The sequence below is a fragment of the Falco punctatus genome, assembly GCF_963210335.1.
Source record: "Falco punctatus genome assembly, chromosome: 12".
In the NCBI taxonomy this organism is placed as follows: domain Eukaryota; kingdom Metazoa; phylum Chordata; class Aves; order Falconiformes; family Falconidae; genus Falco; species Falco punctatus.
Genome location: NC_137592.1, coordinates 2,298,012 through 2,315,085, shown reverse-complemented (window position 1 = coordinate 2,315,085; position 17,074 = coordinate 2,298,012). Strand labels below are relative to the sequence as shown.

General features: G+C 56.0%; 2 protein-coding genes across 9 annotated transcripts in view; one reads left to right on the top strand and one right to left on the bottom strand.

Moving 5' to 3' along the window:
- Positions 1-17,074, bottom strand: part of ANAPC1 (anaphase promoting complex subunit 1) — a 60,295-nt gene that overhangs the window by 4,220 nt on the left and 39,001 nt on the right. For 3 of the 4 annotated variants that reach the window (XM_080408358.1, XM_080408361.1, XM_080408360.1), the window contains exons 48-49: positions 13,616-13,741; positions 13,369-13,409 (exon numbers count right to left, since the gene is read on the bottom strand). The exons of the other annotated variant lie outside the window; for it this stretch is intronic. The gene's annotated coding sequence lies outside the window, so the exon portion shown is untranslated. The remainder of the gene's footprint in view (positions 1-13,368; positions 13,410-13,615; positions 13,742-17,074) is intronic. 4 annotated transcript variants of the gene reach the window in all.
- Positions 9,347-16,890, top strand: LOC308072057 (uncharacterized protein). 5 transcript variants are annotated; one of them, XM_080408381.1, is made up of 5 exons: positions 9,347-13,239; positions 13,394-13,440; positions 13,723-13,829; positions 14,821-15,112; positions 16,048-16,890. In XM_080408381.1, the coding sequence occupies exons 1-4, from the start codon at positions 12,276-12,278 to the stop codon at positions 14,855-14,857; spliced, it is 1,155 nt and encodes a 384-aa protein (XP_080264507.1). In that variant the 5' UTR covers positions 9,347-12,275; the 3' UTR covers positions 14,858-15,112; positions 16,048-16,890. The 5 variants fall into 5 exon arrangements, with proteins under 5 accessions (XP_080264507.1, XP_080264508.1, XP_080264505.1 ...); XM_080408382.1 differs by lacking the exon at positions 13,723-13,829; XM_080408379.1 differs by having other exon boundaries at positions 13,723-15,112.

The window sequence follows — 17,074 nt, the reverse complement described above, 5'->3', positions numbered from 1 at the left end:
GGGTTTACTTTTATTATTTGTGTATTTTATTTTTTTTACTCTATTTGAGTATCTATGTTATTTTGTTATATTATTTTTACTTTCTGTTATTTTAATTTTAAAGTTTAATCACTCCGCTTGTAAAATTGCCATCCTCCTTCCCTGTACCTTGGTGTCCATCCCGTTGCTGCACCCGCTGGCTGACACCAGGTGCCCTGGGGAGGAGAGGGGTGCCCCCACCCCTGCCCACCCCTCCGCTTACTCTTGCTTTTATTTCACCGCAGGTAACCAGTAGCGTCAGCCGAGGTTTGGAACAATATTCCGCTGAGATGGCTGCAATGCGGTTTTCGGCATAAAAGGGGCAGAGAGAAGAGGTGGTGGCAGAGGTCTCTGAGTTAAGGGGGGGGGGCAGCAATGAGAGTGGGTTGGGGACGGGCCAGCCAAGGTGCACGGGGTGGCTCCCCTTGGACCAGGCCTGCATGCTTCTTTTGGAAGCCCCCATAAATTGTTTTAAAGGCTAATGGGTAAACCAAGAGCATCAATGTGGTGGTCGCAGAGGGAAGGAGAGCATTGCATGCCAAGAACAGGGTGGCGGGGAAGGTAGCACGTAACAGAAACATCCAGGGTTTTACTAGATGATCACACCTGAGCGCCCGCATCCCTGGGCTGATGCTTTTCCCCCTTACTGCCTGGCATCCCATTGAATTCCCATTTTGGAGCTCTGTGCCAATGCCATGGGCACAAACCAGGCTGTTACGTGCGGGTGTGGGCTCAGTGCTGGTTTTTTCTTTACTTTTGCTCAAAGGCGATGAGCTGCTGGCCCATACCACGCACCGGGTGTGGATGGGGGCTATTCTTAGCTGCTTTGTTCCGAAATATCAGCTGGGCAGCCAGGGTTTAGGTTGCATGACGCAACACAGCGAGACCGTGCGTCAGCTGGAAAGGCTGAGAGGCAGGAAGAAACTGGGGGAAAAGCAGATTGAGAAATCCCTGGGAAGCTGCAGCCCATGCTGCGCTGAGTGCTCCTGCACCCCAGCACCCACTAGCTGAAATGTATTTAAACCCAAAAGTCCTACTTGACAAACAACTTTAAAAAAAATTCTGGATTTTTTTGTTTTGTTTTGTTTTGTTTTGTTTTGTTTTGTTGTTCTTGTGTGTGTTTCAAATTACAGAAGTTCCTGAAAGGGAAGTTTATTGGTTTCAGATGCTATTTTAGGGGCTTCTTTAACTCAAAAAAAAAAAAAAAAAGGCTTTGTTGCCAGCCTCACTGTGCCCATGGCTCCTTGGTCCCGCTGGTGCTGGGGAGCCCGCCGGCCTGCCCAGGCAGGTGCCGCACCCGGTGCTTCCAGCAGCCCTTGCCGTGCCCTGCGCTGGAGGGAGCCCATCGCCTCGTGCACCCGCTGACCTTGCCGAGGCAAGAGGGAAGGGAAGCGCTGTCCTGCTGGCAGCGTGTCGTGCTGCAGGGCGCAGGCGGCATCGCAGCTCTGGGCACGTGCCTGGCCATCGCCGGCTGTAGGGCGGCCATGGCCAAGGCCAAGGCAGTCGTGGCCCTGGTTGGACACGGCCAGGTTGAGGTTGGCCATGGCCAAGTCCAAGGTGGTCGTGGCCCAGGTCCACCAAAGACACATCATCTGGGTGCTCCCCAAGAGATAGGCCCTTTCTCTCTGCGGTCTTAATTTTTTTGCTTTAGTAACTACATAAAACCACCTGCAGTTTTGTTTTAAGGATGACAAACTTACTGTATTCCTTGAAAACAAAAAAATAAAAAATTTCCTCATGGAAAAGCCATCTGAAAGCCTCATGGCCGCAGAGCCCCACGCCCAGAAGGAAGCCTTTCTGCACTCCCCAAACGCTCCAGGCCACCTTGTGCAGACCTGTTGGGGACACAGAGCCCTCAGCCCGTCCCCCGAGCTCTGGCCAGCCCAGGTGTCCCTCAGCCCCTGCCTGCCTCGGACGCTAAGGACCGGAGCCCCCGCTGGGTGCTGACGGCCGAGGGGCTGGGGGGCGCACAAGCCAGAGCACCCATCAAACACGGGCCGAACACGGTGGCTTCGGCAGAGCCTGTCGGCCACCAGCTGCCATGCCGTGGCCATCCAGTGCCGCCGGAGTGACAAGGCCACACTGCCCGGCTCGCCCTCTATATATACTGTTGGGTTTTTTTCCAATGACTCGCATCTGACCTTTCAAACACCTGTTCAGCCTTAAACAGCTAAAAATACCAACTGAGCTTTGCATTTGATTTTCATATTGCAACAAAGCTCACTGTTTCCAGCGGGTTTTCTCGTGTTTCTGGCAGGTTCTACTAGGCTGGTTGGCCTCTGCTCTCGTCAAACCCGGCATCGATGGTGATGGGAGACGGCCGGCTTAGGCAGGGTTGTGCAGGCTGCCCCGGCACTTGGCCAGGGAGGCCCCTAGGAGCAATAAGGAGGCACTATAGATGCTATAGGGGGGGCCCTAGGAGCAATAAGGAGGCACTATAGATGCTATAGGGGGGGCCCTAGGAGCAATAAGGAGGCACTATAGATGCTATAGGGGGGCAGGGAACATGTTGACAGGGTGCAAGACAAGCCCAAGGGTGGCAGGACCGAGGGGCCCCTCCTGCTGCCCGCCAGCAAGGGCTCTGCAAGGTGCTTGCAAGCCACTGCCCACCCTCTGCTACCCTTCCTGAGCATCCTAAACCTATTCTGGGTCTTTTCTGGGGAGTTTTAAAAATGAAGACCTGCCATACTCAAGCTGCCCTGTAAAGGTGCGGTGTGGGGTCATTCCTGCCGGTGACACCGCCGTCCCTGCAGCGGCCGCTCCCGGGGAGCCAGGACGACCTTGGGTGCTGCAGCAGTGGCTTGCTCAGCGCCGCGTGGCTCACTGGGGCCGGCGCTGGGCGAGGGCAGGGACCCTCGCGGGGATACAGGGCCTTTTCTTCCCCCGTTTGATAAATTTCTCCTCGCCAGCCTTTTGACAGGCTCATACGTTAATTTTCCCGGGAGGGCACGCAGGAAGCCTTCCCTTCCCAGCCTCATGGGCTGTTAATTAACACATGCTTCATCTCAGCACGCTTACAGATGTCACGCGCCGAGCGAAAGATTTTTTGACAAAGACATAATTATCTTGGATATTAATTAGGGGAAATAAAGTTGGAAGATGGAGCAATAGCCATTCCCTAAGGGGGGAACACACACGGCAGCAAACCACGGCTTCCCCGAGCATCCCCTCAGCTGCCTGCGCCGGCAAGTGGCTCCAGCACTAATTGGCTCTAATTGGCACCTCTGTAACGGCACAGGCTGGAGGATGGCGTGCAAGGAAGGATGTGAAGAGCGCAGGAGCAAGAGCAAAGGGAAAAGGCAATGAGAGCCACATCTCCACCTCACCGCATCCCGGTGCGTCCCGTGTTAAAGAAACCACAGGATTTTCTGAAATCCCTTTTTTTTCCCCCCTTTTTTCTGAAACGCACAAATAACCCCGCTGAGCATCAGGAGAGGGGACATGGGGTCACGGGGCCTCCAAGAGCTCACCGTGTGCTGGCGGCACAGCACCCCAGCGTCCATCCTGCTCGGGGCCGGCAGTGGCGGCAGAGCCCTCCTATCACCCAGGGACCGGGGGGAACAGCCACGAGCGCCTGACATTAAAATTCAAATTACTTATTGGCAGAAATGGGTTTAAAAATAGGGATTTTATGATAAACAAACTAACCTCATACAGGAAGTGAGCCGCAAATACTAAAAACTAGTATGTTATAAGAGAGCTGGTAAAGCACAGAGCTGCCCCGCAAAACCAAAAAAACAACCAAAAACCCGAAGCAGTTGGGTTTTTTTAATATTTTCTTGGGGGGGTTGTTTTGGTTTTTTTTATGTTTTCCCTCCTGGCAAGGGGAAAAGGGGAGACTCGAGGGGCGAAAGGGCAGGGGCCCCCATGCTGCTGAGGCATGAGATAATTTCTTCTCTACTCATGTACCCTAAAATGAAGGCAAAGCCCGGCGATGTGCAGCCAGCTTCGCAATACGAACCCCGTGTTTTAGTGTGCCTGGACTTCAAAAAGCATTTGCTTCTGCTGCTGCAAAGGTTAAGCAGTTTTCCTACCGAAACCCGAGTGTGGGCTGTGAAAGAACATGTTAATGAAGAAAATTTCCCCAGGGCTGCTCTTTTATTATCACCAAAGCCATCGAGTTTCAGTTTGAGTTATTTGTATTTATTTATAAAAACAAAGATTAAATAAGTAGAACAAAAACAAAAACCTCATCCTAATTTCTGAGTCGAGCCTGATTTATTCAAACAAAGAATTTCCCCCCCTCCTCCGCAGCAGGTAGCTGTGGGCTGTTCTCCCCTTTGCTTTGAGAAAAAATCCAACAACCCTGAGTTACCGGTGTGTTTCATGTGAAATATATTTAAGGTTAAAAAAAAACAAACAACAAAACAATAAAAACCCATTCAACTGCCCTTGTTGGCTGCAGAAATGAAGATTTAAAAAGTCATGGGGCTGGAGGGGGAGCGGTGCAGCTGCCCCGGGCAGGTGCAGGCAGGGGCTGGCTGCCCTGGGGGTGCTGCCCTGGGATGCTGCCCTGGGGGTGCTGCCCTGCTTGGCCGCTGGCTTCAGCCACCATCTGCTCAGGGAGCATCTGATTTAAGAGAAGAGAGGGGGAAAAAAAAAAAAAGGCATTTCTCTTTTCATGTGTTTTCACTTCCATTGCATAAAAACTGGTTAAAAAAAAAACCCAACACACAAAAAAAGCCCTTCAGTGGTCTTGTAGCCTTTAACGTGTTGTTTTTCAACATATTTTATGTTGTTGGCTTTTGTTATCAGTCTCATCTGCAATTTGTGGCCAATTCTGTCATGCTTTAGGCAGACATCTTGTTCCCAAAACTGTTTGCAACCTTTCAGCAAAGGTACAGCCTCGAGTACAGGCAGAGAAAAGCCACAGCACAACGAGAAAAAGGGCAGCTTTAACCCCCAGATCATCCCTTGGCCATATTTTTGTCCCAAAGGTGGGGACGAGCCCCAGGGCAGCGATGGGCAGCGCCAAGCCAGCCCCAGCCCACGCCCCTGCCCTGCCCGAGCATCCTCACTTTAATTTGAATTATTTGCATTTCCCTGTCCCGGGAGACACCAAACCGGTCCCTACGTGACCCGTTGGATTTTTCCCGATCCTGAACAGTGCTTTCCTCTCTATCTTCCCAGCCACCAGCACGAAGCCATCCTGGCCAAGCCCTCCTTTTTGAAGCGTGACGTGGATTAAATCAGTTGAGCTGTTATTTACTACCAAAAACAAATGCTGCCAACCTAGCATCTATTCGATATTAATAGTGAAACCAAAAAAGCAAATTAATACTGCAGGATGAAGGCATCTTAAAAAAATAAAATGAAAGTCATGTAAGTGCCTGACAGACTTGGAGAGCCCCGCTCACATGTGGGAGCTCATTTCAGCCACCGCCAGCCCTTGGGGAGCCGGGGGGGACTTAAATTTGGCATTTTGGGGGGGTGGTTAAATTGAAAGGAAAGGCTCGCAGCCTTCCCCCGCCGCGGGTTCGGTGTCATTTGTGGCCAGGGCAGCACGATGCTCTCCCGGGCTGCCGGGGAGGGAAGTGATGCGCTGCATCCCCGGCGAACCCCCAGTTTTGCAATAACCAATTTTGGGGTTTTTCAAAGAATTAGCAAGCCTGGCGGGGCAGCCCGGCTGGGGGAGGAATGAGACATTGTGAAACCCAGCTCCTTTTCCTGAGGCTGCCACCGCTGTCAGCGCCAGAGCCCAAGCCCTGCCCGAGAAAGAGCTCAAACGGTTTCCCAAAGCGGAGGCGCCGGAGGGGTGCTGGCCCCTCACAGGGAGCTGGCCACAATTTTGGACTCCCCGGCACAGGGCAGAGCTGCCGGCTGCCCCTCCGGGAAGGGCTGCCTTCCCCACCCGACCCCCACCGCCCCCAGCCTCCTCCTCAGCGATGCTTGGGGATGGGGGTCCCGCAGCCCCACTCACCCCTCACCTCAGTTCACCCCCTATTTATGCCAGACACAAATACATCATCATTTTGGGGCCAGAATCTCACTCTCTCTATATATATTTTTTAATGTCAATCTCTCAGGGCTCTCCCAATGCTCTCTCCACTTCCTGTGACAAAACAAAACATGCTTCGTTTGAAACTTATTCTTCCTCTATTCAGTGCCGAGAAATAATGACCAAAAGCACCCCAAAAAAGCCACCCTGCACCCCCGTCACCCCCTTCCCATGCCTGCGCCCCCCAGGCAGGGGACGGAGCAAGGCTGCCAAGCTGACACAGCTTCAGCCAGGCAAAGCATCACTTATCAAGATATTTCATTTAAAAGCTCGCCCGCGGAGGGCTGGCTGTCTAGCTGAAGGTGAATTTCCACTTCACTATTTTCGTCCCACCGCTGCGCAAGTCAAACGCTCCCCCCCCCCCCCCCCCATCAATTTAAAACCGGAATCAAAAAGCAGCTAAAATAGTTAGGGTTCGATAAATTCGGATTTTGACTCATCCATTTCTCTGCGGCGTGATTAAACACCCCGTTGGTGGCAGTAATATTTGCCGCTCTGCGGAGGGGAGCATTAACCCCACTGGTAAGACCGAGAAAAAAAATCATTTTAGTTTGACTCATGTGGAAAGAGTGAAACACAGAGAGTGCCCTGAAATTGGGCTGTGCACCAGGCTTTTACTGCACCATTTACCGCACGAGAAGAAACCAAATATTGGATAATTTCAGCCACAAATTTTGAGCATTGCCCCTCGGCACACGCGCGCCGTTGTGCCCTCTGAGCACACTTTGGGCGGCTGGATGGAAAGAAGAAGGAGGGACAGGGGATGAATTTGTGGGTGATCTGATTGTGGTCCATCGTAATTTCTCAAATGATGCTCAGTCTTATTTGGGGGGAGGGATCACCTCCTACTTTGGCGAGAGATGGGTTTCACCCGAAGGTGGTAAAATAGTAGCAGCTGGCTTGAAAATGAACCCCCACCTGGAAAATCATATGGGGACTTTCAGAGACAGGTTTGGCAATTTGCCTCTCTCAGAATTAATCTGGAAAAAAAACTTATTAATAAATGAGCCCCAGGAGGAATTTTTAGGGCTGGTCACTGCCACGTGTCGGGTGAAACCTAAGCCTGGCGAGCCAAAAACAGGCGTTTGCTGTGCGCTGGCCCCCCGCAAGGAGGGCTCCCCAGGGAAAGCCCGTCTCTGCTCTGGTGGGACGGCCGGTGGGGTGGCCAGTGGGGTGGCCAGAGCCTCTATGCCCTTTGAGGCTGCCTGGGCTCCCCCGGCATCCCCACACATCGCCCGGCTCAGCTCCTCACTGCCGCCTGGGCCAGAAGATGCCAATCTGTTCATCAAAGCTCGCTGAAAACAAAACTGAGAAACAGCTTGTGGTTTGACAAGAATGTATTTACATAAAAATATATATTTTAAAAAACCTTTGGGGATGGTGAGAGAAGACGCTCGCAGTGTTTGTGAGGTCCCTGACATTTAAGCGAGCCTCAGGCTCACCCAGCGTGGTGGCAGCTTCACGTGCTCCCCACGCTGAGCCCCACACGGGAGCCACTCGCCACCCCCAAAGCTCCTCCTCAGGCCCCACTTCAGTCCCCAGAGGCTTTTCCCTATCTCCCATCCACTGCTCACCCCACAGGGCAAATGGGGGCCATCAGGAGCAGCAAGGAATCAGCTCCCGGGCATGGATAAGATAAGGGAGCCGCATCCATTGCCTTACATTCCAGCCCCAAAAGCTTGGCAGAGCTTAAACAAACCGCCCCACACCCCAAAATCCAACCCAAGGCTGTGGTTTGGCCTGCTCCCTCACTGCCCCACTGCCAGCTGTGACGCTTTGCTCATTCGCATGGCACCACAAGAGAGGGCACCGTGATGGTTCATGTCAAATGCAAGTGTGCTTGTTTTTATCTCCAATCCTTGCATTTGCTTGCAATGCTTACATTTATTTGCAATGCATGTATTTGCTCCCAAGGTTTGCATTTGTTTGCAACACATGCATTTATTTGTAATGGGTGCATTTATTTGCAATGCGCATATTTGTTCCTAAGCACCAAATTCTTTTACTTTCCAAAAAAAAAGGAAAAAAAAGAGGGTGAGGCGGTGTTACCCCTTCCCAGCGAGGCAGGGCTGCTGCCAGCTGGGCCTCAAATCGTGGGGAGCTGCCGCGAGCGCCTGCCCTGCCCGTGCAGCCCAGCGGTTTCTTTCAGCAAGCCCATTCCCTCTTTTCTGAGTCATTCTGAGATCGCTCGACATCTCTAGTACGCAGGCAGCGAAAAGACGCTTTAAAAGCACAATTTTAAAGCACTATAAAGCCACTGCCCCTTTTCCTCAGGAGCACCGACATCCCGCCCCCGCCGCCCCCGTGGCAAGGAAAAGATAGCCGGAGTGGCTGCGTGTAATCGAAAGCGATGGGGGTGAGGAAAAGAAAATTAAAATCAGTCTGGTACAAGAGAAGTAAATGAGGAAAGTGCAGCCCAAGAGGATTTAAAGCCCGAACTGGCAGTCGGTCCATGCAGCGGTGTGCACTGGCACATCTTGCCGGCTGCCGGCACGGGCTCCCCGCCAGGCGGGCCCTCGGGTCCCCCCATGTCCGGCAAACACCTGCCACACAGCACAGCGCCGGCGAGGCCTCACCTACAGCACCGAGCTCAAGGAAACACAACATGAGCTTTGAAACCCTCCCGTTGAGCAGCGCCTCTGAGATCCTGAAGCACCAAAACCCTCGAGATGTGCAGTTGCAGCTTTGTGCTCAGCAGCTTCACCCAGCGTGGCAGCTTCACGTGCTCCCCACGCTGAGCCAGCATCCCCCCCTGCACCTCCAGCATCCCTGGCATCCCACCTGCACCCCCAGCATCCCTCCTGCATCCCCAATATCCCTCCTGTATCCCCAGCATCCTTCCCACATCCCTGACATCCCTCCTGCATCCCTGGCATCCCTCCTGCACCCCCAGCATCCCTCCTGCATCCCCAGCATCCCTCCAGCATACCTTCTGCACCCCCAGTATCCTTCCCAAAGCTCCAGTATCCTTTTTGCATCTCCAGCATCCCCCCCACACCCCCAGCATCCCTCCCGCATCCCTGGCATCCCTCCTGCATCCTTGGCAACCCTCCTGCACCCCCGGTATCCTTCCAGCACTCCCAGCATCCCTCCCGCACGCCCGGCATCCCCCCCGCACCTCCGGCATCCCCCCGCACCCCCGGCATCCCTCCGCACCCCCGGCATCCTGTCTGCAACCCCCGCAGCGCCCTCCCGACCCGCCCCTCTGGCAGGGACCGCCGCCGCCGCCGCCGGGGCTCGCCCTCCTCTCGCCCCCCCACCCGCCACCCCAACCCCGGCGAGGTGGCCCCCAGCCCCGCCCGCCCCACCCCCACCCCCCCCACCCCCCCACCCCCCCCGAACTGCGGCACGGGGGGGCCGGAGCCACCGTCCAGCCTCTGGCAGCAACATTTTCAACATTTAAAATATTTTGACCGTTGAAAATGTTCAAGAAATTTTAAATGGTGACTGTATCGAAAATATTAAAAATATTTTCAAGTGTTGAAAATGTTCAAAGTAGTTTAAATGATGAAAATATTGAAAATACTAAAAATTTTCACTAAAAAGTAATGAAACCGATGAAAATGTCGAACGTTAAAAATTTTTCAAATTACGAAAGCGATGAAGATGATGGAAATATTGGAAACATTTCAGGTGGTGCAGGCGGTGCAGACGGTGCAGACGCCGGCGGTTCGGAGCAGCGCGGACTCGGCCGGGCCCGCCCCCTCCCCCCGCCCCTCCGCGGCCCTGCGCGGGAACTGCGCCCCGCGGAACCCCAAATAACGCCGGCAAACACCACCACCACCCCTTTTTTTTTTCCATTATCAAAATATTTTTTTTTTAATTAACCCCCCAATTGGTTTCATTGCTCCCCATCCCCCCGCGCACGGCGCACTCTGCCCGCCCCCCCCCCGCCCAGCTGCCCCACGGCAAGGGCAAACAGCGCGGGGGCTGAGGGGATCGCAGGTGATGGGGGGGGGGGCGATTAAAATCAGTCTGGTACAAGTGAGGTAAGCAAAGTGCATCCAAAGAGGTTTCCCCGAGTTCCCATATGATTTTAAAAAAAATTAAAAAATACATAAATCTCTCTCTCAGAAAGCAGGCACGTCAGGAAAGAAAGTGAAGAGAGGAACCCCGCAGGGTGCACCGCTCCCGACAGGTCTCACAGCCCGTGTCAACCCCTACAGAGCGACTGGATGGCCCGAGCACCTCGGTCCTGTGGCACCCAGGGCACAGCACCCACCGCGGGGCCGAGCCCCCACCCTGGGGCCGAGCCCCCCGCCACGCCTGCCTTGCTGTTCCACGAGCGATACTGAAAGCAAGGAAAGTGCTTTGGGGTTTTCGCAGAGTCGCCCGCTCACTTGCTTTGGGAATGACTTGTTGGGATGTGCCGGGAATTCCTTTCCACGCGCGGGGAGTGAAGGGGAGCACGCGGCACAGCCGGTGTGGGACAGCCGGTGTGGGACAGCCGGTGTGGGACAGCCAGCGTGGGACAGCCGGCGTGGGACAGCACGCCTCTTGCCCCTAAACCTCTGAGCAGCACCCAAGGCAAAAAAACCCCAAACCCAGCCCCCAGCGTATTTCATGCTTTCTTCACCAGGAATCTCCAGATCCGCGCCCCCCCCGCCTGCCCCGTCACCACTTGAACAACACCGTGGTTTTGCCAGGACCCACGCGTCACACACCAGCCCGGGCAACTCGGATGTCCCAGTTTTTCTAGCAACCAAATTTCTGACACACGCAAGAGGTGACGCCAGCTACCTGCTGCCAGCTGCAGCGACAGTGACAAACGTGGATTTTATTGCATTGAAAAACTAATACCTGGAGTAGGACTGACATTCTTGCTGTCTCCAGACACCACACCGTCAAATCTGCCACATACACGCTTGATAAACGTGAGTTTTGAAAATATGGCATGAAGTAATGTTATGAAAATATGGAAAAATTCCTATATGGGTAGGAAAACCCAATATTTAGCAATTGCTCAAAGCACTGCAACACCCAGGGAAGAGACTTGCTTTATTCCAATGCTGCGTGTGCGGTGGAAAAGCCCAGCAAGCCCAGGGAGGGGCACCTTTGTGCTGGGATTTGGTCCCAAGTGGCAAAGTTGTTGTTTTTTTTTAAATAAATCCTGAAATCCAGAAGGCCCCAAGCTGCAGCCTGCAGTGCTGCCTGGCCAGAGCCCCCCGACAGCCCCGCATGGCAGCGGGAGAGCGGCTGGGTGGGCGGCGGGCGGCAGCCACCCTCCTGCCTGCCAGCTGCTTGTGGGCAGGGGCGCGGGCAGCGCGTTGGCGGGGGCTGGCTGGAGCGCCCTGCTGACACATGGAGAGAAATCCCCACCTACGGGGAGCATTGGTTTCAGTTTCGAGGTGCGCCAGACTGCACGGTGCGAGGGAGCTCTTCCCCCCGGTGCGGCCGTGCTGTTGGGGAGGGGGCGGCGGGCAGCTGCCCCCCGGGGGGCCACAGTGGCACATGGCGGGATGGACAGCAGCACATCGCGAGGCTGCGGGCGGCACAGGCAGGGGGTTTCCAGCCAGAGCCAGTTCCCTGCATCCCGGCACCTCTCCCGGCGACGCTCTGGGCATGGTGAGCCCCAGCCACGCCGGTGCCTTCACCCACGGTTCCAATCCCAGAGGAGGGGAGCGGGGTGGCCGGGTGAGCCCAGCCACACAAACCCCAGGCTTGGCACCCTGGAGGTGTCCGACGTGGGGCTGGCCACAGCCCTGAGCCTGCGGCTCTGCTCAGAGCCAGTGGGGAGGCAGCCGCAGCCCTGGCTGCCCACGTCCTCCCCGCCTTGGGACTCAGCGCCCCGCCTGGGTTTGATCCTCCGGCTCCTCTGGGCTCCAACTTCCCTGTCAGCTCTGACCAGGCGGTTCCTGTTTCTCCGCCTCAGCCATGGCTCCGCGTTTCCCTGCGCAGACCTCTGCCCTCGTCCCCACCGCTCCCCTGGTGCCTCCGCTACAGCCCCATGGCAAAGCCAGGCGTTTAAAAAAGACTCAGCTTTGCCCTAATTCAGAGCATTTTCTTTTTTTTTTTTGATTCCCGTGAGCCAAAATTCTCAAGAAATACTGAGTTTGGAAAAACTTGGCATCACCAACCTGTGCTCAGCCCTGGGGCTGCGGCGTGACTCAGGCGATGGAGACCCCGGCTGGGCCCTACCCCTGTACCCCTGCTGCCACCCCCTGCCACCCCGGAGCCAAAGGATGGGGACACCAAAGCCAGACCTGGCGCTTCAGCCCTGCCGGCACCAGTAACCCCTCTGTCAGCACAACACAACCACATGCTCAGGCTTAAAAGTGGGTTTTGTGGTTGGTTTAAGGATTCCGTGATTAACACGCACCTCCGTTCAAAAATCATTTTTCTTCCTCTGCCATGCAGGCATGGGGACACCCGGGCGCTTCCCTGTGAGAGAAAATGGGCTACCCAAAGGCCACGGGGGTGGCCACCCCGCTTGTACTCGTGCAGCCGCCCTGAGCTCAGCAGCACCCAACACCAGGCTGCTCCTCTGCCAGGGGACGAGGCAAGCGGGGCAGAGGCGGACGCTGATGCCCGGGTGAGATACTGCATCCCCACACGGCCCTGCGCAGCACCACCAGCACCAGCAGAACCAGCACCACCAGCAAAACCAGCACCAACAAAGCCAGCACCAACAAAGTCAGCACCAGCAAAGCCAGCACCAGCAAAACCAGCACCAGCAAAACCAGCACCAATGAAGCCAGCACCAGCAAAGCCAGCACCAGCAAAGCCAGCACCAGCAAAACCAGCACCAACGAAGCCAGCACCAGCAAAGCCAGCACCAACGAAGCCAGCACCAGCAAAACCAGCACCAGCAAAGCCAGCACCAGCAAAGCCAGCACCAGCAGCACCAGCAGCAGGAGGGACTGCGGCAGAAGGGGAAGAGCATCCCGGGGTGCCGCTCTCCCCTCTCCTGCAGCAGCCGTGCTTGCTGCTGACTCATTTTTGGCCAGCGAGCCCACACGAGGCACAGCACCTCCCGCCACCCTGCAGGGTTTTTCCTTTCTTCTTCTCTGTCAAACGGGCACTGAGTTACCAAAACCCCTCGTCACGTGGCGTGCGATACAGCAGCCCTGCTTTCATTTACTGGAACTGCACAGCCTCGAATAAACACACGTTTCCAGCAGCCGAGCAGCGCCGCCGATGCCCTCAGAGGCCCCAGGGTCCTGGCAGCCCCCGCAGCCCCCTCCCTGCTGTCAGGGCTCGGAGCAGGGCCCTGGGACTGGAAGGTAAGGAGCTCCGGCACGGGTGGGCTCCCCGCCGGGGCCATGCCCCCGGCTCAGCACCCAGCGGGGTGCGCTGGGCACCCCGTGCCGACCATCCCGAAGCTGTGCCACACACCCCATGGAGACACTCACCCCAGCCGCAGCTCTTTCCCCACAGCCTCCAGAGCCAGCGCCTGCGAGAGGGAGAGAAAGCACCGGAGCTGGGTATGTTTTCATGGGACCGGGTTAAAAAAATAAAGCACTGGCTGCATGGGCACAAATGTCACTTACTGCCCACCATTAAGCGATGGGCAAAATAATCAGGAGGGGAAAAATAACAGCCCCCCGCTCCCCCCTAGTCCCTGCTGCCAGCGGGACAGCTGTGCCCTGGCCAACTCACCCGCGCTGCCTCCGCCGGTGCCACCAGCCAGCTTGGCAGGGTCGCTCCCCGCGGCAGAAACGGGCTTTTCTTCATTTATGCTTGAAAAACCTCTTCTTGCCATTCAGCAGAGGGCCAGGGCATCGCCTGCGGAGGGACGAGGTCTCCGTCAGCAGGGACGGGAACGCCGGCCACAGGGCCCCACACGTGGATGCTTCACCCGCCTTGCCCCCAGGTTTACACCAGTGTGGATCTGTGCCGGGGTCGGTGCCCCCACGCCCACCGGTGGGATGCTCACCCCCTGCCCCTGGGATTCAGCCCTCCGCTTCCCACGCTTCCCTTTTTACCGGCATTTAACAACAAGGGTTTAAGATCAGCTCCTCTGGGGAGAGCCCACAGCCCAAACCCGTGTGGTTTCTGCTTGAATGCCATTAATGCCTAAATACTAATTAATTAACCATTAATGCTTAAATATTAAGCAATAATCAAAATAATGGAGGGAATGCTGGGGAAGCAGAGGAAAGTTAGGCTTTAGCATCCTTCCCTGGGCTGTGGGAGCGGTCCACACCGGGGAAAGGACAGCGTGTGCCCTTAGGGCAGATAAAAAGTCCCTCGGCCAGGGGAAATTGTAGCCTGTTCAAGCTCAGGGTCTCCACTTCGCCCTGCCGGGGGTCCCGGCCTCCCTGCCCACACAGCCCACATGCACTCAGGGTCCTGACGGCAGCGGGACAGGCTGCGTGGGGACCCCCTGCACCTCATAGACCCGAACAATCCCCCCGCGCCCTACCTGGCCTGGCCTCGCCGCAGCTCCCAGCCGGGACGTGCCGGCGGGTTTATAGGGCCCGTCACCCCCCTGTCGAGGCGCGGGGAGGGAGATTTCCCATGGCCGATGGGCACCCCCGCTCCCCCCGCAGCAGCTGGCTACACCCGTTGGGAAAGGCGGGGGGGTCTCATCAGGAAGGGCCTTTGCTGGGAAAAGTCTCATTTCCCAGGGCTTGCAGCCAAAGCCATGGGGACCGCGGCAGCAGCAGGGGATGAGATGCAGGCACCGAACCCACTGTCCCGGGGGGTGGCAGGAGGCTCTGCCACCCCTCAACTCTCCGGGCAGAGCACCCCCAAGCTCTCGGGCACCTGGATACTCTCCCAGCCTGCCCACTGGGAAGGACACTGTTATCCCCCTGCCATCCCTGGCAGATGGGCTAAAAAAAGCCATGACCTCCCTGCAGACCTTGTGGGAAAGGCTGCTGGCTGTCACGCAGGTGATGGAAACCCTTCCCCAGGGAACAGCTCCGGCAAGCACCCATCTGAGATGCTCGCCCCACACAAGCCCTTCCCCTGCCCAGTAAGGCACCCTTTCCCTCTCTCCCGCTGCCAGGCTCTGGCTGTCACCCTGCTTGTGTGTGTCTCCTCCCTGGTTTTCACACTCAATTTCTGTTTTGCATGATTTCGGCGTGGCCCGGAGTACGGTTCTTATGTGTTTCAAGAAATTGAACCGACCTGAAAATGGCTTACCAGCAGGTTTGTGTTCCCTGATTCAGCTGGAGTTCAGAAATGAGTCAGGTGGCAGCGAACAGCCCCAGAAGGGGGTAACGGGGGGGGGCACTGCTTTAATGAACCTTCCGCAAGTTCGTGCTGTTTGAAAAACGGGTTTACACCAGCGCGGCTGCAGCCGCGGCTGGGATCCAGCAGGGTTTGGCCATGCCTCTCTCCAGTGTGGCAGCCTCGCCAGCGCTCCAGCCAAGCATCCCCAGGAGCATCCTTGCCCTTGGTCCCTCGACGCCTCCAGCCAGCATGTTCCCACTGCTCAGTGGTGGCTTTAACCCTTCCAGTGCCGCTACCACCAGCTCCTAACCTCTGCTTCGCCGCAGTCACTCCAGCGGCAACCCCTGCAGCCACAGCGCTGGGGCGACCCCCCCGCTGGCCGTGCCCCAGGGAGCTGCCACGGGGATGGTGACGGCTGATGCTCTGGCTTATCTGATGAGGGCGAGCGCCCACAGGCCAGGGAAAAACACCAGCCCCTTCACGTTCTCATCTGTGGCTTTCACCGATTTCTCATACGAGAAGCAAAAGTCACCCACACTGAGATGTCACAGCCGCTCCCTTGCAGAAACATCCCGTAAAAGAGGTTGGCTGTGGTGATGATGCTTATTTGTAATATCTAGAGGGAACTCGAGGGTTAATTATATATTTCTGTGCATTGCCCCCCGTGACACTTTGAACTGCTCCATTCCCGCACAGCCTTTGGGCCATTTCGTGTCCCATCACCAAGTCTCTAACTGTAGGTGAGCTCATCCACGCTCATCCACGCTAAAGCACCGATGCTGCCAGCCCCCGCTCTCACTGGGAACACTTGGCTGTCCCCTGCCCCGAGGGGCTGGGGCAGGCGCTGCGCAAGCAGAGAGGGAAGCGGGGCAAGGGACCGGCGCATGATCCCTCCTCCCTAATTATTTCAGTATGTGGCCATGGGAGCCCGGTGCTGGAAGCTGCGTGCTGTTTCCTGGCCAACTTGGCTGGGACTCGAGGGATCACAAGCCCCCAGATGAACCCAGGAGCTGCGGAGGGCTGGAGGCGGCGGAGTCCGACACCAGCTACCTGGCAGCTGCATCAGCCGCTCACTGTGCCATGGCCCCTAACGCTTGGATATTGCCCCCAAAAATCCCGGGGGATGGGTGGTCCTCTTTATCCAGCCTTCCCCAGGGACATCCCTGGAGCTTGCCCCAGCAGAGCACAAGCCGGTGGGAAATGTCCTACCTGGGGGGACAGCGGAAGAAATCATCCCCCGGGCAAGAGGAGGAGGAGGGCTGGCACATGCACATGTGGTTGGAAAATGCTCAACCCTCTCCCCTCCCACCTCCTTCCCCCCAATACTGCAACATAAATGGAAAATATGCTGGCAGCCACTAGCATCTCCCTGGAAAAAGCTGGCTCGCTGGCCCAGCTTCAAAATCCAGTTTGCCAGAAACCCCCAGACCTCTTCAGCATGCGGCTGCAAGCTTTATGGAAAGCCAGAGTTTTCTGCAGAAAAGGGGTTGCGGGTTGGTGGTTGGTATTTTTGGGGGTTGGGGTTTTTTTTGTAATTTTTTGTCATTGTCAAAAATCCGATTTTCCTTCTTAAAAGAAAATAAGCAGCCCTGAAGGGGTGGAAACTCATCCAGCTGGGCCCAGGGCAGTGCGGGGAGGGGGGCAGCATCAGCGGTGCCAGTTGCTTGGGGAAACCACTGGAGTCATGGAGCTTCAGCCCTCAGTGCCATGGGCTGGGGTGGAAAAAAAAAAAAAAAAAAAAGAAGAGAAGAAAATTTGCAAAAAAAAGAAAAGAAACGTGGAAATGCTGCCTTGGCTTCATTTTCCTGTCAGACTCTGCTGCCAGGGAGTGTGGGGTGAAGGTGCCTTTGAAGAAGCAGCAGCAAGAGGTTTGGGTTTATCTTTTATTTTGAGCACATTTTGGAGCACAAAGCCTTGCAGGGAAATCCTCTTGAGTCG

Coding starts and splice junctions, on each gene's coding strand:
- LOC308072057 (XM_080408379.1), top strand. CDS start 12,276: ATGCTCAGGCTTAAAAGTGGGTTTTGTGGTTGGTTTAAGGATTCCGTG. Junction 13,240..13,393: donor CAGGGCCCTGGGACTGGAAG/GTAAGGAGCTCC, acceptor CTTTCCCCACAG/CCTCCAGAGCCAGCGCCTGC. Junction 13,441..13,722: donor AGAGAAAGCACCGGAGCTGG/GTATGTTTTCAT, acceptor CTTGCCATTCAG/CAGAGGGCCAGGGCATCGCC.